A 24,986-nucleotide genomic window follows, 5' to 3' on the forward strand; every position below is an offset into this window, starting at 1 on the left:
CAAGCTTTCTCGCTCCATGTCCTATTGTTTACGGTGAGAAGGCAGACTCAGAGGGCAGAACAAACACCTAGCTGTGGGAGTGTAACCCACCTGGGGGAGGGGTTACTGCCCTTTGTGATGTCATGAAGGGAAAATCTCCAAACAGCCTGTTTGAGCACACATTTTCTGAAAAGTGGAGCAGGCAAAAGACGGAGAGGATGGACTTTTCTCATCATTGGGGGATTTGTAGACAGACTAGAGACACATATTAGTGTTAGAGAAACATGGTGAAGTGGATTATTTTACAGAATATGTGACCTTTAATGACTGAACTAATGATGACACAGTTTTATAATCTCAGTTTAACATGATGCTTGGATAAGGCAGCAGGGGGCAGGCTTTTTCTAGCTCCTACACACCAAAAAAGTACTCTACGACTGGAGACAGTAGCTGAGTGCGTATGTTTCTGTGTATGCACGTCGTCTATGCGCGCGTGTGTGTGTGTGTGTGTGTGTGTGTGTGTGTGTGTGTGTGTGTGTGTGTGTGTCTTGAGCCTTTTGACACAGGGGAGAGGTGAGTCGTTTCATTTCCTGGATGAAAGCCCGGTGAACCAAAAGCCGAGGGACCTGCTGCTTCCTCTCTGCACCCCTTTTCTCTCTCTCTCTCTCTCCCCATCACAATTTATTTAATTCGTCCAATCACCAACCTTCCCTCCACCTCTTTCTTTTCGTTTCCTTCCCTCCTCCCTCCCTCCCTCCTTTCTCTCCTCTTTCACTCCTTCTGCCCGCCTCCTTCTTTCACTTAACTTCATCACCTCCTTCTCCTTTAAATCATCTTTCCATTTCCACTCTGCATCCTTTCAGTTCTCTCTCTCTTTATTTTGCCCACTTCCACCCCCACCCCTCCCACTAACCCCCTCCATCTCCTCTGCTGCCGAGTCAGCACTTCCGCTCTGCAGTACACTGCAGACACACAAGTGCACGGGTTTACACTTTAACACTCTGGCGCAACCAATTTCAGAGCATTTCCATCGCACTTCCATTTTTGTTATTCTTCACACACACACACACACACACACACACACACACACACACACACACACACACACACACACACACACACACACACACACACACACACAGGGAGTGTGTGTGTGTCTGTGTGTGCATTCAAACATGTGGAAGTTGAAAACGGAGGGAACACACCATCAATCTTGGGAGAAACATAAAATATTACAATTTGCAGCTGAATGCACAATAAGAGAAACACACATGAGAAAACCTTAAAACACGTGTGTGTGTTCGTGTGTGGGTGTTCGTGTGTGTGTGTGTGTGTGTGTGTGTGTGTGTGTGTGTGTGTGTGTGCCACACTTATCCGTCCTCGGGCAGCAGGGAGGAGGCAGACATTGATCACTATGCTTGTCTGCAGCTTGCACCGCCTAATCAGAACCATTCATCTCCCCCCTACCTCATAAACACACGTGAGCACACACACACACACACACACAGCACTAAAGTAAGATGTTCAGGTCTCTTTATTACTTTCCATTAGGGCTCGGGGCGAGCAGTAATAAGGCCGGGCTGGGACAGTTAGTCTTTTCTGGCAGCGAAATGGGAATAATACGCACACCGAGATATTTTTTCAAGTTGCCTGTTGATTAATATGAAGCCATGAGGTGAACGTGCGCGCGTGTGTGTGTGTGTGTGTGTGTGTGTGTGTGTGTGTGTGTGTGTGTGTGTGTGTGTGTGTTTGCAGGCTCCACTTCACAAACTGCAGGATCATCAGACCTCGCTCTGGGACACACACACACTTACACACTCACACGGTTTGAATCTGCGCAGACCAACCGTGTGATTTTTAATCAATGGCGGGATTAATATGTCGCAGAATGAGGGAGCAGGGGACCTCTCTCTCTCACTTATAGACCACTTATTAAAGATTAATTATGGAATATTAATGCAGCGGTATTAGCTGAGGGGGAGGACTGAGGCGTAGCCGGCAGTTAAAGGGGCAGACGGAGAATGATGCGGACGTTTGTCTTGCTTGTTTGTTTACCAGAGATATAGTCCTGGGCTGGGCCTTCCAGAACATACGGGTACCCTGACCCTGCAGGACAAATGAGACCACATGACAAGTTAAACACGAGCAGTGTTTGTGTCTGTGTGTCTTTAATCCACACAATCCATCCTTCATTTGACACAACTTTCTTTTTCTTCAGCGTACAAGAAAAAGAAAATCTGCTTTTTCCATTTTTCTACATAACATGATTAGTTTGTGATGGATGTCGGCGGCGTGCAAACTCAGCAGCACGACAAATGAACAAGCAGCAGAGGAGAGAGGGGCGAATGAGAGATACGTGGGGGGGGTGGGGGGATGCAGACCCTCTGACAGAGAGGGATAAGTGTTGGAAAAGTGGTGATATGACACGAAGAGGACGGGGGAGGCGGGTGAGGAGGAGAGAGGGGGAGGCAGTAATCAGAGGAAATCAAAGGCAGCTTAATAATAACTTTTTGTGATGAAGGATTTAAGGCTCGTGTAGACCAACACACGATCACATCAATTAGAAAATACAAAAAGGCTTCAACAGCATTTATTTGATGTGCTGATGAAATGAAAAAAATGAATAGCTTTGGATTCGGGTACAAGACACAATCTGTAGGAGAAATTCTCACATTATGAGAATATAGTCCTTAGTTTCGGTCAGATATTTGTCACAGTCTTTCTTAGGCCGTGAGATCGGCCATCTTTGATCCTGTCACAGAGCACCGTAGGACCGCCATGAAGAAGCCATGACCACAGAAATAACCACGATGGATCACCTTTCATCTGAGACAGCCCAGAATCCTCTGTACACGGCATGTAGTAGACTTATTTTATCTAAAAAAGTAACAGGCTTGTTTGGAAAGATATTAAAAGTCAACGCACAGTTGGTTTTCAAAAGCTAGTTCCCCCATTCCTCACAGAAAAAAACTGTTTTATATTAAACAAAAAAGGATGAAAAGTTTTCTGCTGGATACAAACCTGCAAAGTGTGAAGGAATGTGTTCTGTGCTCACTGATGATTAGAGAGTAATAACTCAGAACACTGCCAGCTAGAAGGATGGAGAGAGAGAGAGAGAGAGAGTGAGTAAGAGAGTGAGAGACAGAGGGAGAGAAAGAGAGCGAGAGAGAGAGAAAGAGACAGAGGGAGAGAAAGAGAGCAAGAGAGAGAGTGAGAGAGAGAGAAGGAGGGAGAGAGGGAGAGAGGAGAGAGGGAGAGAGAGAGGAATACACTGACACACGGATTGGGATCGTACCCCGGGGAGGAGGAGGTGGTGATGGATTACAGACAGAGAGGGAAGTGAAGAGTGGGGGGGCGAGAGAGGAAGAGGAGGAAACTGGAGTAAAGGAAGGAAGAAGAGGAGGTAAGAGGAGGAATAAAAAGGTAAAGAAATATGCAGAGGAATATTAAGAAAGGTAGAATATAAAGACAAAGACAGACAGGGAAGGAGGATATAAGATGATAAAGAAAGGAAGCAAATGAGGAAAACAGCAGAACACTGAAACCTCCGAGCAGAAAAGATAATAAAAATAAACTCCTGAAATGATACAGAAGTCATGGAGCTGACTCCACCGCGGCTTTTGGTGTTAAATAACCATCGATTTTACAGTAAGAGGAGCTGACTGTAAGCGCCACATGTTGATACCACAATTCAAACACATAAAAAATAATGATAGCATGAATAAAACTTTGGCCTGCACGGTTACAGCTGCAGTAAAGACTGTCAGCAGAATCAAATACAGCTCGTTGATTTGTAGATCCGCACTCGAGGGCTGTGGCGCCTCCGGACAAATTCACCTCAAACAGACATTAAGGACACATGCTATGTTGAAGTGCTGGCTTCTCTGACAACAATGCAGCAGCCAGTATGTCCTCCTTCTAACTTTAGATTCTGCTCCTGAATGGTAGGCGGTTTTAAGACACCCCCACATGGCCGTTTTGGATGCCCCTCGGTTTGTGAGAGCAGTTATCAGGTCAAACCAACAGGTGTTGCAGCGATGGAAGCGGGCAAGAGAACTGGTTCAGATAGAAGTGATTGTACCCGACCTAAAAAGCCTCTGCATGTTTCTAATAAGCTCCACGAGCAGAAACGTGCTCAAACTAGGATCAATATTGGAGATGATTTTGAAAAATGGAGAGAGGTTAGAACACAGAAAGGTTTACAGACCGATGCAGAGCTGGATAAACACTGAAGCTTCAGTGTCCACCACATGACAACCTGCGTGAGCATCGACTCTAGAGAGGAGTCAGCTCTCTACAATGTTTTGAATCAGGACTCCAGTACCCACTTTAAACATGAGTGGTCAGAGTTACATATTGCTCCTTTAATTCTCTTGTTACCTCATTTTTTACATTTCAACCTACAGTGGTTCTGTAAATGCATTACCCCCCATAACCTGCTGACGAGAACACAGTCGTTCCTGATACACAAATATTGGTGAGCCAGCTTGGAGAGTTGCAGGTTTGTAGTGACCCTGAGTCTCTCCACCAATCAGTGGGCTGCTCTCTGCAGACAAAAGTATCTCCCTCGTGTCAGTTTGCATCTCCTGAATCACTACAACATTACTGTCTTCATTTCCTGAGGTCAAGAGGTCATGCAATTGTCATGTCACGCTTAGAGCGCCCTCTGCTGGATCAAACGGTAAACTGCTTCAGACGGCCTGATGCGCTGATGGACTGGATATTCTAATTTCGAACGGCTTATTACAATTAGAATTTGAACTTTCTCCCCCAGGTTTGAATGAATGATCAAACTTTAAAATAAAAAATGACAGCCGGAGAATAAATGTTATTAAACTACAAGTGAGCTAATCGTCCGTGATAAACAGTTTCAGGGGCTGTCTCAGAAGTTGTTTATTACTCTCCATAATTTAAGAGAAGACTATCATAATAACTTTATTTTCTGCAGGTCTTCACTGATTGATAATAAATCTGAAAAATGCCCCCCCCCTTCCCCCCCTCTCCCTGCCACCACCTTCCTCTCCTACACAACATGGCTGAAACCTTCCCGTCCCTCAGCTCTCATTCATTCACTTTTACTGTGTTGCATTTTTCTGAATGTTCTAGCAGGTGTGGAGAGAAACTCCACCTGGGTACAGCATTACTCTTTCAAACGGCCCCCAGCAGGCTAAGAAACTTGATGACTTTGGCGACTCTTAGCGAGACTCTCAGTGACAGTATCACTGCTGGAAAAAGTCGGCTTGCTACTTCTTTCCAAACTGCCAAGAGAACATAAGGTCATGAAACTGTCATCATGGAAAGTGAACGATGTCGCTGGAGTAAGTTTTAATCAGGAACAACGAGTCCCTCTCTGGGAGACATTCTACCTGTCCTTGCTGCCATAAGTTTCTTTACAGTGGATCATTTAGAGCATAATGGTTCACTTTTTTTAGAGCGAAATATTTCAGAGAAACTAAATGGAAAACTTTGTAGAACTTTGTACATCAAAAACAAGAAAATATAATCACAGTGAGGAGAAACACCAAGCGGATAAAGCTCGCTCTAAAACGAGGGTGAACCTTGTGTTGTCTTTTACCCGTGGACGTGGAGTTGTTCTGCTTCCTGTTGGACAGGCAGGTGACCAACACCGGCGGTTAGTTTGTGCTAGCGTGCGTTAGCTTGCAGTGTAGTTACAAGCAGTAAACGTACACACTACGTCCTGCAGTGATGTCACCCGTATGTTCCTGCAGGGGGCGCTGGAGTCCCATCGATGGCGGTCTCCATGCTGGAAATGCTGTCTCAGTCTAACTTTCAGTCAACCTAACGACAGAATGAGAGATGGAGCTGAGGCGGGTTTTAAGCCTCCTGACAAACTGTTACACTGCACCCACCTGTCAATCAAGTCAGCTACACGCCTCATTGTGAATAACTCTTATCCTTCATCAAATCAAAACTGATGAGTCATCAAAACATTCACCCCCCCGTACAGTGTGTGTCGATCGAGACATGAGCTAATCAGACCTATATGGTTTTTTGAACCAGGCTGTAAATATGTTAATCTCTGCTGTAAAAACAGGCTGTTTAGAATGGATGTGTATGTGACTTCCTGTTCTTCTGCAGCCAGCCTCTAGTGGACACTCGAGGAACTGCAGGATTGTTTTCAGGATTTTTCAACAACAGAGGTTGCTGCTGTGGCAGTGCTTACAGGCATTATAAATAGCCAGATAAAAATAGTAAATCTTGACGTGGTCAGGGCATGCGCCATGTTCTGAGGCTATAGTCCTTCAAGCAGGCTACCCAGGTTCGAGTCCGACCTGCGGCTACTTTCCCGCATGTCATCGCCTACTATCTCTCTCTTTTAATCTCCTACTGTATACTCAATCCACTGTCCTCTCAAATAATGTCCCAATTCATCTTTAAAAATAGTCGATCGTGTCGCTGATGGTCTCTTGAAGGTGATCAGAGCAAAGAGAGTCCTCACAGGGACGAACCAGCATGATGATGGGTTGAGTCTACAACATGTCTGTTTAATGTTTCACAGTGAAGAACCCATTTTGTTTAAATAAATCAATATAAGAATAATACTTAATTGAATTTATCATCTTCTAATGAGCAGTCTCAGTGAAAACAGCAACAACAGGACGCTCTCCACAGCGCTTCAGATATTAAGTATCTGTGTTTGGCAGCGGTCCTGCTCGGGCTGAACGTCGGGGAAATCCACCGGAACCCTCATTTAGACACAGCACACCTCGGGGCCAGGTGTATGAGTATTAAAAAGGATCTTAATGCTCCAGCTATTGCTGTATCGGGTGCCATTTTGGCTCAACCTGCTGTCCCCGAGACGGCAAAGTGAATGTAAGCTAACGCTATGGATAGAGAACACTCTCTCTGCTGACACCAACACTGGACCAGCGCCACAACCTCTAGAGTAAAGCAATGGACTACAGAGTCCAAGATCACCACACACACACACACACACACACACACACACACACACACACACACACACACACACACACACACACACACACACACACACACACACACACACACACACACACACACACACACACACACACACACACACACACACACACACACACACACACCACAAACAATCTGCTCGAGTGGCACTGAATCAAATATTGATCAGAGGCCCAAGTCTCCTTGGTTACTTGATATATTAAAGTGAAAGTTCCCTCTCACTCTCCCTTTCAAGAACACACACACAAGCACACACTCTCAAGCAACAATGTGTGTGTGTGTGTGTGTGTGTATCAGTTGTGTTACTTCCTGGACTTGGCTGCCAGCTGAATTTGAATGACGTCTGAACACCCCCACAGTGCATCAGCCGCGGGTGCCCAACACACACACACACACACACACACACACACACACACACACACACACACACACACACACACACACACACACACACACACACACACACACACACACACACACACACACACACACACACACACACACACACACACACACACACACACACACACACACACACACACACAGTATATATTTTAAAATGTTAAAGTGCCGGCATTAAATTCAGTCGGTGGTTAGGCGATGAGATGTTGTAAACTATAATCCAATCACGCTGCGGCCTCGACCACATTACCTTCATCAACGCTGTGGTTTAAAAACGTTGGAGTGTTTCGAGTGGCCACGGGTATAAAAAAAAAAAAGAAGAGAGCTCTCAATGGTATGAAACGAGATGGTCTGCGCTGTGAACATTGTGATGTCAGTGGGTGCATAAGAGCATTCTCTGTGTGGGTCGTTCAACTTCAGGCTCTCCACAGGGACTCACGTACAGAAAGAAATCATGTTGTGTGCACAGCATTTAAAACGGCGTTGTTTTTAGCTGCTTCCTCACGTTATTTTACTACTAGGGCACAAGGACAGGCGAGTCCTGACCAAGACCAAGACCAAGGCAGGGCGAGACCAAGATCATAAATATCTCTGAAAAATCCTCATCTTGTGTTCAGTGGGCGTGTCACTCACTTAGAACATAACGCGGGGAAGGTTGCGTCCATAACCGGGGGAGCCTGCCCAGTCTGAGACCGAGACCTTCAAAAAAAATGACTCGAGACCGGTCTTGAAACCAAGACTGATTCTGAGTACACAGTAGACCATGCTTGCTTTGACAAGTGGCAAAAAATGTGAAATAAAACGTTTCTAAAAAGTGTATATAATTTGTTTTCTAAGCGATGAGATGTACACGAGTAGCTTTGGTCATGTTTTTCATTTTTCTTTTAAAAAGGTCATTAAAAAAACGAAATTCAGAATATGTTCTCTAATTCTCTCCAACACACACATGCAAACAGAAGACACGCCACCTGCAGCTCACCAGCGTGGCATCAAAGGACGTGTGATTGGTTAACCGCTGTCAGAGTGTCGGTTTATGTTTGTGCACTCAGGTGTGTGTGTTCAGTCACAAACGTGTCTAATCCCCACACCTGGAACCTGTCAGCCGCTTTCCTGCTCTGCCACTTCAGCTTTGACATTAGAGATAGTGTGTGTGTGTGTGTGTCAAGAGGAAGAGGGGAGGAAAGTCAGGGAGATTAGGAGAGGAGACAAGGAAAGCAGGAAACGGAAAGGGGAAAGGAAGACATCGACAAGAGCATGAGAGCAAATGTTGGTCGCTAGGTGCCTGCCGGTCACCATAGCAACATGTGGCGCCATGCTGAGCGCCTGCTGACATCACACCTGTTGATGTGAAACACTGTGTGTGTGTTACTGTTAGTGTGTGTGTGTGTGTGTGTGTGTATGTGTTCATCTTGGAACCAATTAAATCGTGTAGCGGTGAATTGGACTGAGGGAGAGAAACAGAGAGAGGAGAGAAAGACAGCTGTGTGTATTTCACCTCCTGGACACGGCTGCTTGTACTGTGTCTGTGTGTGTGTGTGTGTGTGTGTGGAAACAGTCAGGCTTCAGGCTGCTGTCAGTCACTCACAACTGATGTCACCGACTCCCACATGGGCTCCTAGCAGTGCACACAGACACACACACACACACACACACACACACACAACATAAAAACATACAGCCAGAGGTGACCTCTCTTCACCTCTTTTCCCAGCGAAAAAGAAAGACGGAGAGATGGAGAATCATTCATCTCATTTGTTTCTAAACAAGATTGTGATTTTCTTTCTCCATATTTTCTTAGTTTAAACCTTTAAACATATTTCACCGTATTTATTAATGATATTCATCCTAACCTTGTTGTTGTTGCCAGTTTGAGGAGTATCCTTCTAAAACAGAATCTCTAAATTTATCTTTAACATGCACTGCAGCATCTCACTCGTAGTTTGGTACGCTTGTTTTGATACTACTTTTAGAAATTACAAATAAATTATTTTATGAAGCAGTTCTGTATGAAACTCTGTGGGACACTCGTCTGTGGACAGGAGCGAGGGAGGGACACTAAACGATGTTAGCGCAGGATTCCTTCCGTGTTTTCAGGTTTCTTTACGGTTGCCGAGATCGTCTGCAGAGGTCTCTGCCTCTCCTGAACGTATGAGAAGCGTTTAAAACGAGGAGACAAACACTGACTCAAGGTTCACTTTAAAAAATCTGTGTTTCTCCTCTTTTGTTTCTCTGCAGATCCGTCCTTTCCCTTTTCTTAAGGAGGCGATGTGGTTCTAAAATTTGCTTGCTCGACCACGTTTGTGAGTGAGTGTTTGTGTGTGGCAGGGCAAGTTCCTTTTGTCGGCTGAATATTTTATGTCCGTTCTCATGGCTGAGCTCCTTTAACAGAATTGGTTTCACACACACACACACACACACACACACACACACACACACACACACACACACACACACACACACACACACACACACACACACACACACACACACACACACACACACACACACACACACACACACACACACACACACACACACACACACACACACACACACTTTTAAAATAGTCATCTTTGTATATTTTAATTCCAAACAGGCACAAAGTCATCCTGATATTCGTCGCTTTAGCTGACAACTGCAGAACTGACTCTAACTGCTGGAACATAAGTCTGCAAATACAGGCCACTGATTAGAGTATGTCCATCAAAATGACTTATTTTGACCTCTGACCTTTTCACCTGTTTGGTTCTGACAGGCCAGATAGTTTCAGGAATGACAGGAAGCATCCTTCATTAGGTGTTTGTATTATTGTGTCCAACCAGACTGTCAGAGAAGGTCAGCTGTTTATCCTGCAATGACCAAACAGAGGGACATTTATCTGCTTTTATTTGTATTAACATTAAAGATTTCAGATTTAACCTCTAATTAATTTTAAATTAACTGTGAACTTGGGACAAAGTGAGATAAAACAGGAGAAGTAGAGTGGACACCAAGGTCTGAGGCCTCTCACTTTTTCTGCTCTCAGCTTCCTGCTCCATGTGCTGCTGTAAAGCGTAATGATGCCCCCTTGTGGCCAGCTGATGCAATAACAAGCTCTTCCACAGGGCCGCTCTGGGTGGCTGATCAGCCAACAGTGAGTGAAAACACCGTCTGTTCGTTCTTGTGGCACTTGTTTCCCAGTTTATGGTCTCCAAATGGAGATGCTGTGGGCATGAAAACCCGTCTGGTCTGGCTGCTTCCAGCTGCCAGCCGCCTTCATCAGGCCCGAGTGTTTAACTCTGAGTATTTATGACCAGCCTGCAGACAGTTCCAAACCTCCAAACACAGAGGCTTTAACCAACACATTTATTAAAAGGATTCATTAGATCCAAATTCAGACACACTGATGGGAAAGATAACATTTGAAGACGTCAGCTTCTCTGGACACTTTATGAACATCGAAGCAATGGCTAAACAACGTCAAAGGAGAAACATTCTGTTTGAATTTGGTTTGTCATTGTTTGAAAATCATCTCCAATATTGATCCTAGTTTGAGCACGTTTCTGCTCGTGGAGCTTATTAGAAACATGCAGAGGCTTTTTAGGTCGAGTACAATCACTTCTATCTGAACCACTTCTCTTGCCCACTTCCATCGCTGCAACACCTGTTGGTTTGACCTGATAACTGCTCTCATATCTGACAAACCGAGGGGCGTCCAAAACGGCCGTGTCTTAAAACCGCCTACCTTCTCTGGTCCAAACAAATCCAGAGCATTCAGGACCAGAATCTAAAGTTAGAAGGAGGACATACTGTCTGCTGCATTGTTGTCAGAGAAGCCAGCACTTCAACATAGCATGTTTCCTTAATGTCTGATCATATAGTAAGGTCACTTTATCATCTCACTCACTACACATCTTACTGATTGGTCGTTTTTCTGTCACGGCTCCCAAAAGGACAAAGATGTGGGAACCACTGATGGTCCAGGTGTCCTTTCAGGTCAATTTAACAATGTCAGCATGATTACTAAATCTCTAACAAGGGTAACGTTTATGCAGAATGAGTCATTCTGGCTCATAACTCCTCGACTTGAGTTAAATATCTGAGTTCTTCTGACACCACTGAAGATGGCTGACCTGACCCAGCAGGACCTAGCGCTCCCCCATCTGAGGTTTTGTGATCCAAGCACCCCCTGAGGAGGGAACATATTTATTCCTGAAAATGGTTGGCAGGTATTGTTAAATTCATGTATTTTTAGCAGCAGCCCTGCACTACAAATAGCGATGTCAAGCGTTCAGTCACGATGGTCACGTCTGCTTAAGCCTCGTTTTTTTTCACGGCTGAAAAGAAGCAAATACTTCTGAATCCAACAGAATCCAAACGCAATTTCAACACGGCCACTTACAGGAAGAGTCCTATAGAAAATAAATGATGACTCAGTGCCCTGTGGTGGTCTATCCTTAAGAGTGTTTGTTGTGAATAGTCTGAGATGCTGCATTCACAAAATCGAATTCCCGATGTAGAAAATGCACATGAACGCCTGCTCGAGGTGAGACATCTCCTCGGAAACTCGGGAGAGAATGTTGTGCCCGATATGCTGACTTGGCGTCATCTTCGTCTCCAACATGGCGCGGGGGGGAAACGTCCCGAGTCAACCAGAACAAAGCAGAACAGTAAAATCCAGTCAGAGGACAGAGTCTCTGCAGACACAGTCACCACCACACATGTATGGAGGCCCAGAAGGGACGATGGAGCAGCTTTACTTTAGGAGCAGTCTGTATTTTATTTTGAAGGAGGAAGCTGCTGACTCCATCTTTAACCCACAGAGGTAACAGTAGTTAAAAATACTGAGGCATTCTGTCCTTAAGTTACCTGCTGAGCTCTGTTAAAAATCTCTGCAGGTTATTCTTTGCTGCAGATGACGCAGCTTTGTGAGACCACCTCAGGGTTTCACCAGACCCCCATAAATGTCTATTTCTCTAAACGGGGAACCAGAACAAGTTCATGATTGTTTGATCTGAAGCAACGAAAACATTCACTCAGCTCTTCCTCAGCGTTGGAGAGGTCAGAGGTGGCAAGGCTGATGATGCACGACGGCGCTCTGCCTCCTCAGGGGATGATAGATGAGGAGTAGAGCTGCAGGGGGAGAAGCAGTGAAGCTTTCAAAGTCACCAGTTAAAAGCTGAACAACCAATAGATTCTAAAAATTCACAGGTCTCAGTTTCAGCAGCGCTGTGATGCTTCCGCTGCAGAAATGTCGGAGACACTCTCTAACTGAAAAGAGAAAATCTATTTCACTAGTTATCCACAAATTTAGTTAAGAAAAAAGAAGACGATCAAGTCAAATTTAAATGTATTGATTGTTCTCTCACAGTTACAAAGTGGTTAAGACTCATTACAACAAGATGCACCACAGAACGCCACAGGAAGTCATCCCTCCGAGGGTTTGGCGTTCTGTCTGACCCCGGACTTGTTTCACCTTTAACACCTGTAGACTCCATTATTTAGTATTTATGATGAACTCTGCAATCTGAGTGTAAACAGGTCAATAACTCGAATGTGCAACACTCATACCAACCTAGAAAACATTGTTTTTCATTGAGTCAAGTTTGCAAGACTCTGCAGAGATCTCCTGTTCAATACTCACATCACATGTTGCTTCATTTTTTATCTTTATTTCTTATTTTAATCCGGTACGTATTTCTTACTGCTGTGTCTTGAATCAGAACAGCCAATCCAAGGCGTCAATAAGCAAGGGGCAGGGTTACACCCACGTCCAGCCAATCACAGGGCTGACATCTAGAGACAGACAACCAGCCACACTCACATTCACATCTACAGACAATTTAGAGTCAGCAGTTAACCTAACGAGCATGTCTTTGGACTGTGGGAGGAAGCTGGAGTACCCGGAGAGAACCCACACATGCACGGTGAGAACATGCAAACTCCACACAGAGAGACTCCTGTCAGACAGGGATTCAAACCAGGAACCTCCTCGCTGTGAGGGGACAGAGCATTCAACATTTACAAGCATAAAAGGGAACCCTGTATGAACTAAGCTGTTTGTTTAGCGAACTGTAGAGCTTCTGAATTTTGTGACTGAAACTTGTTCTGCCTGAAGTACTGCTGGTAATAATTAGAGACATGCTATCTGTTGTTCATCTGCAAACAACACACCAAAACACACACACACACACACACACACACACACACACGGAGTAAGAATGATGACAGCTCCTCCAGGGACAGACAGCGCAGATGAGATTCTGTTGCTACCTGCAACACTCAGCGACATTTAACAGCAGCAAGTAAAAAGGGAGATGCAGAAACAGCACGAGGGTGGGGGTCACGTGACGATGGTTGGCTAGAGGACGTGTTTTCACCGAGCTCCCGCTCTCACTCTATTTTGATTATATTTGATACGGTCTAATGTATCCAGTTTAGCTTATTATGTCAACACATTGTTGTAACAACTTGTAACGAGAAGAAAGGTACACCCTTAAGTGACAAGAGATGTCGAAACAGACGAAAATTCAACCACGCAAGTCAACAGCTGCTACAACTGCTAGCCAAACGAGCACTGCGCACGAAGGAGGCAAAACCCTGCCTACAATGGATGCCACAGCTTTAATTCATGAGGTAACTCAGAACTTTAGCGACGTTTTGGAAAATAAACTTTTTAAGTTCTCTGAGACTTTGGAAAAAATTTCCACGACCCTGGAAAGCCAGTCCAAACGCATTACCGCGGCTGAACAGAGAGTATCGGATGTGGAGGACACTGTGGCCGGTCTGGAGGCAAGACTCGCCGACGCAGAGAAGAAAATGAAGGTGATGGCTGATGGCATAGTTGACATGGAAAACCGGAGCAGGCGGGATAATATCCGCGTACTCAATTTGAAAGAGGGCACGGAGGGGAAGCGCCCGATAGACTTTTTTGAATCTTGGCTGCCCACCGTTCTCAACCTAGAAGCGAGCCCCGGTACCAAAAGCCGTATTAAAATTGACCGGGCACATCGGAGTTTGGGACCGCGAGGCGCACGCCCTCGCCCGGTGATCATCCGTCTGCACAACTCCAGGGATAAGCCGAGAATAATGGCAGCAGTGAGGGCAACGCCTAACCTGGAATACGAAGGACAGCGGATCTTTATACACCAGGATTTATCGTCTGTGGTTCGAGAGAGGCGACGCGCATTTAACAATGTATGTCAAGCTCTAATCCACAAGGGCATACGGTTTAACATGCGCTTCCCGGCTACACTGACAGTGAACTACAACGGCGCAGAGCACAAGTTTGAAACACCGAGAGATGCAGATAACTTTATCAACACACTGGAATAAATCTGGTCAGTAGTTACTTGTTAACCACAGCTCTCTTCTACCTAAATATAAGACTGTAATAATCTAAATACTGACATGGCTAAACTATATTTTGTCTTTCCCAAGTGTGTCTCTTGGTGTGAAGCAGCCTCTCTTTTGTCTGGCTAAAATATTGATAACAATCAAGGGGCCCTCTTCTTTCTCATTTTATTTCTCAAATATTATGGCCATAGAAGCTTTATGGTAATCAAATGCCAAATATAACAGGCATGTAATAACTTTATGTTGTGGGTGCGGGAGTGGATACGGAGGGATTTTTGTTTTGTTTTGCTTTCTCCCCTCCAGAGGTGATGACTCCTTCTGGCAGCACGTGCTCCTATAGTACTACCCATCTGGTAGCTTTTGGTTTTTGTTCTGTTTTGTTACTTTATACACTTCATGCTCTTATGCTGGCTTTATATTTGCAGGGTGCTCTGAGCATGGAGAAGGTTCTGGTTCTTCCATCTTTAGGTGATGGATATGTTTATGTCAGCACAGTTTCTATGTCAAATGATACTGAATTGATCTTTTTTTACATACAGTGGGTTATATATCAGGCTAAATTGTCTTATTTTATTTTTTCTTGTCAGATAAACACGCTACATAATGAGTAACATTAAAATTATCACATTAAATGTCAAAGGGATCAATAATGTGGTAAAGAGACGTAAAATACTTTCTATGCTCAAAAAAGACAAGGTACAAGTGGCACTATTACAAGAGACCCACCTTACAGACCTTGAACACCTGAAGTTAAAACGTGATTGGGTCGGCCAAATCTTTTATTCCTCATTCAACTCAAAAAGTAGAGGGGTGGCAATTCTCATCCACAAAAATATGAGTTTTAAACTTGAAAAAGTTATTCACGATACAGAAGGAAGGTATGTTGTAATTACTGGGTTTTTATATGGAGAACATGTTCTCATGGGAAGTGCTTATGCCCCCAATACTTTTGACAGCTCATTTTATTCAAAGTTACTGGCTGATATATCTTCTATTTGCCCCCCTTTTGTTATATTAGGAGGAGATTTCAATTGCGGATTGGTTCCAGAAATGGACCACAGCCCATCTAAAACTTTACCTCTATCCAGGATGGCAAAAGCCACAAAGGATCTATGTCTAGATCTAGGCTTATTTGATGCATGGAGAATCATTAATCCTCGAGAGAAAGATTTTACTTTTTTCTCTCGCCCTCATCGGTCTTTCTCAAGAATTGACTATTTATTTGTTTCAAGATCAACACTCGACAGGACTAAATCCTGCTCTATTGATGCATGTGTCCTTTCGGATCATTCATTAGTTTCTATAGAACTCCTACCACCTTATTATGACCCTTTATCTAGACACTGGCGCCTAAATTCATCTCTTCTCAGCGATCCTGAATTTGTAACATACTTAGAAAAACAATGGGAACTTTTTATTTCCACTAATGAATCACCTGATGTATCTGCATCTACTTTATGGGAAACAGGCAAGGCTTTTCTGAGGGGGGGCATCATTTCTTATACAGCTGCTAAGAGGAAAAATGCACTAGCGAAACAGTTAGAGCTTGAGCAGCAAATTAAAACCTTGGATAGAGTCTTTAAAACCTCTTCCTCCGTTTCGGTGTTTAAAAAATTAGAAGCAGCGCGCTCTGCCTTAGATCAACTTCTAACCCAAAAAGCAGAATCAGCTATTTTTTTTGCGAAGCATAGATTATTTGAATCTGGAAACAAACCTGGCAGGCTCCTTGCCAGTCTTGCAAAAGGCCGGGCAGGGTCTTGTGTAATCCCATCACTCAAAGATTTCAAGGGGAAACAACATTTTGAAACCAAAGTTATCAGTAAAATAATGAAAACATTTTACCAAAACCTTTACTCTTCTGAGTGTCAAAACACTTCGATGCTGAGAAAACGATTTTTTGATAAAATAAATCTCCCAACTCTGTCTGAAACAAACAGAAATGATCTATGCAGACCAATCACAACACAGGAAGTTTTAGATACTATTAAATCTCTACAAAGTGGAAAAGCCCCAGGTCCTGACGGGTTCGGCCCTGAATTTTATAAAAAAATGTCCAGGTTGGTGGTTGGACCTTTAACTAAAATGTTTATAGAATCTTTTGAAAGGGGAACACTTCCACCAACTCTAAATCTTGCCCACATCTCCTTGATTTTAAAAAAAGATAAACCCTCAGATAGCTGTGCTTCTTACAGACCAATAAGCTTACTCGGAGTTGATAGCAAAATATTATCCAAGCTTCTGGCTCAAAGACTGGAGGAGGTCTTGCCCATCTTGGTTGGGTCGGACCAGACAGGGTTTATAAAAGGTAGGTACTCCCACTCCAATGTCCGTCGGCTACTGAATGTTATACAATTTTCACAAAATACAAAAAAAAGGATTCTTGCTGTTTCATTGGATGCAGAAAAAGCTTTTGATCGGGTGGAGTGGGAGTATCTATTTGATGTTCTTAACAGGTTTGGTTTAGGTTCTGGTTTTACTACATGGGTTAAGCTCCTATATAGATCTCCGTCTGCAAGAGTTCTGGTAAATGGTTCAGTGTCTGAGATGTTCCCTCTGAATAGAGGCACACGCCAGGGCTGTCCCCTTTCGCCGCTTTTATTCGCACTTGCGCTTGAGCCTCTCGCAGAGGCCATTAGAACCCACCGTTTTTTTTCTGGTGTCACATTGGGAGACACAGAATACAGGATCTCGCTTTATGCTGATGATATATTGTTGTTTATTACTAATCCAGAGAGCTCCATACCGGTATTGGAATCGATTATAAGTGAATTTGGCCAAATTTCAGGTTACAAAATTAATTATGACAAATCAGAGGCCTTGCCTCTCGGAGACTTTGGTGTCCCGGATACCCTTGTTAATTTTCCATTCAGGTGGTCAATTTCAGGCTTTACCTATCTGGGGATTAGAGTATCAGCAGACATAAAAGAATTGTATAAACTCAATTTTATTCCAACTTTGAAAGCAGTTAAAAATGACCTCAACAGATGGTTTGATCTTCCTCTGTCATGGATGGGTAGAATAAGCTTGGTTAAGATGAATGTACTTCCCAGGATGTTGTACCCAATGCAAATGCTGCCACTTAAGATCAATAGAAGAGTTATTTTGGATATCGAAAGATCTCTTTCAAAATTTATATGGCATGGCAAGAAATCTAGGCTAAAGATGAAGACCTTACAGTTGCCAATAGACAGGGGGGGTCAAGCACTTCCTAACTTTCTATATTACAATTGGGCCTGCCACGGCAGGATAATATCACGCTGGCTAAACCATTTTATACATCAAGGGGAGCCTCTAACAGATTCATGGTGCTGTTCCCCTCTCTCTCCTTTCAGTCTCCTCTCAACTGATGCTGGCGAACTGCCAGCAGATGTTAAAAACAACGCTGTCATGTTTAGCACACTTAGAATCTGGAGAGATATTACTAAACACATTGGCCGGAGAGGTTTTTCATCAGCATTACAACCTCTGACTCAAAATAAAGCCTTCTCTCCAGGTATAGGGAAAAGTATTTTCAATGACTGGTATTCAAAGGGTCTAAGATTTGTGGCTGATTTATTTCAAAATGGTGATTTTATGTCATTCAATCAACTCAAGACCAAATACAGAATACCAAATAGTCACTTCTTTGGTTTTCTCCAAGTTAGACACTTTGTCAAATCAGATCTGATTTTCCCCACTGATCAATCATTGTTGAGCTCAATTGAAAGTTTTCTTCTCAATTTTAGTTTAAATGCGCTCAACGACAGAAAAATAATTTCCCTTTTTTATGACAAATTACATCCTATTAATTGTGATAGGGTTGAGAGAACTAGGGAATTATGGGAAAGGGACTTGGAGGTTGAACTTAGTGCAGAGGCGTGGTCAGGTACCTTTGTTTCAGCTAGGAAAATCTTTACATGTAATCGACTCAAAGAGAGCCAATACAGAATATTACATAGACTTCAGCGAACACCACAATTTTTAAACAAAATTAGTCCTCAGATCTCCGCCCTCTGTGTGAAGTGTAAAAAAGTAGTAGGAACTTATTATCACTGTGTATGGCAATGTCCCTTAATATCCAGGTATTGGAAAAATGTTGCCCAGGAGCTTGGCTTAATTTTTCACAGAACAATAAAACTAGAGCCAGCATTGTTTCTCCTGAACTTACCTACGCAACAGTTTTCTCTATCAACAGGACAGCTCGTTCTAATGGGTAAACTTCTGCTCCTAGCGAGGAGATGTATTCTGTTTCAGTGGATTCAGGAGAAGCCTCCATCAGTTACGCAGTGGTACAGAGAAACATTTAAGGTTCTTCCTATGGAACACCTCAGTGCTAAATTAAAGGGCAATAACAACTTATTTTATAATATTTGGCAACCCTTCATAGATTATCTTCCCACTGATCTGGTTGGCTTATTGCAGAAAGGGTGCCCACACTTTATCTTCAAAAATACATCATAGTCATGTTTTTTCCCTTTGACATGTAATTTAGGTAGATAAGATTGTATCTGATATGATATATGTTATTACAACCCATGTATGTTATTATTATTATTATTATTATTATTATTATTTTTTTGAATATATATATTTAAAAAAAAAATATATATATATATATTCAGTAATTTGGTTACATCTGTGCTGTCTTGTTCTGTGCTTGTTATGTTTAAAAAATGAATAAAATATATATAAAAAAAAAAGAAAAAAAAAAAAGAAACAGCACGAGGGAGCAGTAATAGAGAGAGAGATAGTGCCGATCCTAGCAGGAGAGCACTGTGTGTGTGTGTGTGTGTGTGTGTGTGTGTGTGTGTGTGTGTGTGTGTGTGTGTGTGTGTGTGTGTGTGTGTGTATGTGAGTGTGTCAGTGAGAGTAGCTCCCTGTCTCCCTCAGCAGCTGCACTCATTATCCACAGCACTGTGTCACTTTATATGTACATATATTTTCAGCCTGTTGACTCTTTATTTTACGCCTTTACCTTAGCCTGTGTGTTAATATTTGCCTTGTGAAAAATGTGTGTGTGTGTGTGTGTGTTTCTGCAAAGCGATCCAGATTAGGTCTCCTGCAGCAACCTGCTGAGGGACGGATCAATTCAATTGGCGGCATGTCCGTGTCTTGATCCTTCCAAAGAGGATGAAAACAGGAGGAAGAGGCAGATTGACAGCTGACTCATCAGCCGGCAGAGAAACAACAGCAAAACTCATCACTGAGATGAGAGCCGAGGACACACACACACATACACGCTCACACACACACACAAACACACACACACACACACACACATACACACACACACATACACGCTCACACACACACACAAACACACACACACACACACATACACACACACACACACACACGCGCACACACACACGCTCACTCGCAGGTCTGCAGCAAGAATATCTATAAGAGAATAACTCTGCGTGCACTGAGACCTTGTAAACAGCAGAGGGCGCTCCTTTTACACTGAACAGGAAGCTGCACATGGAGGATGTTCCTGACATGCTCAGCAGTTCTTCAGCACTGATTTGATTCATGCATAAACTTTACCCAGAGACATTCTTGACTCTACTCGTTCTCTTTTAGTAATTACTGATGTCCTCGTTGTTTCGCAGCTCCTCCCTTCAGTCACAAATTATCTTTTTGCCACATCGAGGATCCATCCCGAAATGTTCTGCATGAGCTCGAGCCTCAATAAATATTCGTCTCTCTCTCTAAACAACTCATCTCTTACGTTCTTCTTGTTCATGTGTGAAACAGGCGGAGAAGGAAAGCTTTAAAGTTTAATAATGGAGTCGTTTTCGTCAATCATTTAACTTTTTTTTATATTTCATTTAAATCCAAATTAATCTTTATATGAAGCAGCTTTTATTCACATCTGCAGTATACTCTGTAGCATCACCTGTAAACACAGCGCCTAGAGGACAACAGGTGACTTTCGCCAACAAAGGAAATGCATATATATATTGTTTTATTTTCACTCTGTGATGAGAGACTTGTTTCTCACACACACTGGAGGCGTGAAACACACACACATGCACAAACAGGATCTGTGAACACGCACTAATGGACAGATCAACCTCCATACTTTGGTCCACACCGAGACAACGGCTCTCAGACCAAGTCCGCACAGACTGAGCTGCTGCCCCGCCAGAGGGATCAGCTGATATGAAACAAGGTGCATGCTGTGAGAAAAAGATCTGATCGGAGTAAGAAAGGAGTGTGAGAGACAGAAAGAGACAAAGGGAGATAGTGTGGCTGGTCTGACAGGTCACAAAGTCAAATAACACTCGATCCAAAACACACCTGCAACTCTAGGTGTGTGTGTGTGTGTGTGTGTGTGTGTGTGTGTGTGTGTGTGTGTGTGTGTGTGTGTGTGTGTGTGTGTGGTCTTTTCCCCTTCCACATGCATCTGAATGACATTCCACACTTGTGTTTACAGCCTTTTATATCCTGTTATGGGTCCCACATACGGTTCTATCTAATCTCATTATCAGCTGCTGCACACACACACACACACACACACACACACACACACACACACACACACACACACACACACACACACACACACACACACACACACACACACACACACACACACACACACACACACACACACACACACACACACACACACACACACACACACACACACACACACACACACACACACACACACACACACACACACACACACACACTTTTAATCATTAGTTTCCACAGCAGCACCAGGAGGAGAAATGCGAGGGGATCACATGGATCCACTCATGCATGGTGATGTGGTTTTCATTTACATGTCGGCGTCTACAGATTCAGAACAAATGATTGTCGATGTGATGATTGTCGATGCGATGATTGTCGAGAGATCCTCTTCTGTACTTTTTTTTAATCTGACTGTAAAGCATCAAGGCCTCCAGAGAGCGGAGTGGACAGGAAGTCAGTGTCGGAGCAGAGATGGACTTTAAGCTTACTGCTGCAGACTGCTGAAGATCGGAAGTTTGTGTTCTTTGATTCCAGTGATCGTTCAAATAAAGGAGACTGGATCACTTTAAAACATGTGGCATTGAAAAGTATCAAAGTATGGAACATTTTCTTCAACCTTTTACGTGCAGCAAAGGGCCGAGGTCGGACCCCAGCACACGGCCGTTGTGACAACGACCACAGCCTCTACACACGGGGCACGCGTCACAACCGGCAGGCTATCGGCGCCCTTCAAACCTTCTTTAAAGATGGAAGCTTTGGAGTGTTTGACTCTGAAGTCTCCGCCCCTTTATTAGTGCTCAAACTACAGGAACACAATATGATACATGACACGGCATGAGATGCTGCTCCTGACCTTCCTGTGTTTCAGAAAGGAACATCTTACTAATGCATTCTGGGTAACATCCACTGTGTCACATATGCAGAGAAGAAACAGAGAAAGTCAGAAGAGTCAGAGTTTCGTCTTTTGAATCCATCTTAGTCCTTTCTTGTGTGACACTTACTTCGACACTTGGCACAGCGTCCCTTGTCGTACTCCAGAAGGTCCAGAGTCCGGCTCCGCTCGCTGACCGATCGCCTCTGCCCGCTCTCCCTCAGCCGCGCCGCCTCCTCTTTGGCGTACACCCCGAGCTCCTGGGTGTAGCGGCCATACATCTGAAAAAACAACGCAGCAAGAGTGTGAGCTGAGCTTTCAGTGCACGAAAGAGGACAGTGTGTAACTTTAGATTTCTCTGAAGGTGTAGTTCAATGACTTAGACGAATGAATGAGTCAGAAAGAGACATGAGGCTTTATATCGAGTCGAGTAAGGAAGACGGATAGAGAGGGATTGTTTAAAGGACCGCATCAATATCTGCGATTTTAATGGTGCATTTTGTGCCGTTGTAGGCAAATCGAGGGGCGTCCAAAACGGCCGTGTGGGGATGCCTTAAAACCGCCTACCTTCTCTGGTCCAAACAAATCCAGAGCATTCAGGACCAGAATCTAAAGTTAGAAGGAGGACATACTGGCTGCTGCATTGTTGTCAGAGAAGCCAGCACTTCAACATAGCATGTTTCCTTAATGTCTGATCATATAGTAAAGTCACTTTATCATTTCACTCACTACACATCTCACTGGTTTGAACATCCCTACTGCTGACGGGCTCTGCATGCTTTTTTAAAATGACAACGGCCCAAGAGACCTCTGGACAGTCCGGAGTCTGAGGTCAGCCAACAGGTCAGTGTGGGAGAACACAGAGGAGCACAAATGTACATTATAGAGACATTCACACACCCTCACACTCTGCCCAATAACTTCTCTTTGTCTCCAAACCGGTCAAGCTTCAACCTCTGCTATGACCCCAGCATAACAGCCCCCCCACATACGCACACACACACACACACACACACACACACACACACACACACACACACAAACACACACATTACTCTTAAACACACAGAAAAATAAGTCCAGTCAGCAGGACAAGAGACAGGAAGCCCTAAGTTCTGGTCCCCACCCAGACACCAGCTCTGCCTCAGCAAAACACTCCTGGGCGGGGAAAATGAACGGAGGCACTAATGACTTCCTCTTGGTCGGACACAACATCACAGAAAGGAGTCTGAATCCGAGTCCAGGGCTCAATCGAGGACTAAACAGAGATTTCAGCAGCATGGGACTTTCTGGTTTGCTTCTGTTGGATTTGACAAACATGAACTGAACGTCCACAGACGGACGCTGCCAGGTTATCTTTGCAGCCAAGATTGATCTACACTGCAACTGCTTCTTCCTCTGATGACTGTAATTACAGACTGATCAGACGGTGGGCCAATAGCAGATGACATTACTGCAGCTTCATGACTTATTACAACATCTACAGACACATTCACGGGGTCGAGTGCAGAGCAGGAAGAGAGTGCACAGATGAGCGTAACCTTGGGCTGCAATCAGCATGACGCATCCTATCTGAAAGGCCGTTCAGACATAGAGTTGCATAGTTAGGGGTGTGGTTTGACTGACAGGTGGGCGTGGTGTAGCTGTTTGGCACGAGGCTGAAGCCCCGCCCCAGCTCCACCTCTTTGTCTGTTACTAGATTGACAGAAAGTTGGAATCGTTTTTGATATGGCGACCGCCATCGTTAAGCTTCGAAACACTTCTTCAAAAACCAATGTGTGATGTCACTGACGCTACGTCCATGTTTATACAGTCAGAACATTTGTACAAAAGTCTGACTTAGGGTTAAGCACGTTTTTTAATTCAGCCCTGAAAATCTGATCTATTACATTATTTTGCACCCACTATATTTTTATAGAGAAGCATCCATTGTGAAAATCAGGGTTCAAACCGATGTTTAAAATAACTTTATACAATTTCCAATACTGATACCAATGTACCAAAGATTCCCACAGTGTTTGACCAAAAACATGGATCAGAGTTTGTCCAACAGGTGACTTCCTGTTCCCAATAAAAAACCTCCTCTCTGAATCAGCAGCCAGGTGTTCTACATGTTAGACCAATGCATCTCCAATCCTCTTTGCATCCCGCTCGTCTGGAGGAGCCCACAGTGAAGAGGGACACAGGGACTGGAAAGCACAGCGCTGTAGCTTCATTCCTAAATGCAAAGTGCTACACTTTCTAACTCCCTGAGGGTCTCTCTGCTCGTGAGAGGGCCTGAAGAGCGTGCTCAACTACATTTAGTTCTACAGAAAGCAGCGCACAGCAGAACAAATCTGCAATTTGGTTTTTAGAGAGAATAGTCTTTCTGGGAAATTCAAAGCTGTCTCATCTTTTGAAAATAATTCCGCTCACCAGCTTGCTTCCTTTTGTCTCGGTGTAGTCGGTGCTCTGGTCTAATGATTTAATGGTTTAATGATGTCATCATTAATGTAACCTGAGAATAATCGAGGTATTTATTTTGTTAACTGTGTTTTTCTGGGATGCAGAGGAGAAGATGATGAGACAAAGCTGAACGTTAGGCATAAATCAGGTCCAGACTGAATGAGAAAAATCGGCTACAAGAGAAGAGACAAAAGTACAGACATGTTGTGCAAACGATGATTACCGGAGGCTGTGCTGCGATTTCGATTATCTAAGCCCAGCCCTTTGCAGTGTGTCATCTCCAGCTGTCATTTGTTATTCGAGTTCAAGTTTGAACATTTTTTTCGAAGCTGGGGGAAAAAGTTCACATTCGAACTGTAATGAGCAGTTTGAATTCAAAATATTCAGTCTGTCAGCTCATCAGGCCACCTGAAGCAGTTTTCAGTTTGATCCAGCAGAGGGCGCTCTAAGCGTGACATGATCATTTCATGACCTCTTGACCTCAGTAAATGAAGACAGTAATGTTTTAGGGGCGGGATTCAGGAGATGC

The 24,986-nt window shown here is 43.8% G+C and overlaps 1 protein-coding gene across 1 annotated transcript in view; it reads right to left on the reverse strand.

Annotated features, from left to right (window-relative positions):
* The window catches only part of clcn2c (chloride channel 2c), a 135,232-nt gene that overhangs the window by 79,008 nt on the left and 31,238 nt on the right, over nt 1–24,986 (reverse strand). Inside the window, 1 exon segment of the mRNA XM_065960149.1 lies at nt 22,143–22,293. Coding sequence (XP_065816221.1) covers nt 22,143–22,293 — 151 coding nt within the window.

This window comes from Labrus bergylta, chromosome 11 (genome assembly GCF_963930695.1).
Source record: "Labrus bergylta chromosome 11, fLabBer1.1, whole genome shotgun sequence".
NCBI classification, from domain to species: Eukaryota; Metazoa; Chordata; class Actinopteri; order Labriformes; family Labridae; genus Labrus; species Labrus bergylta.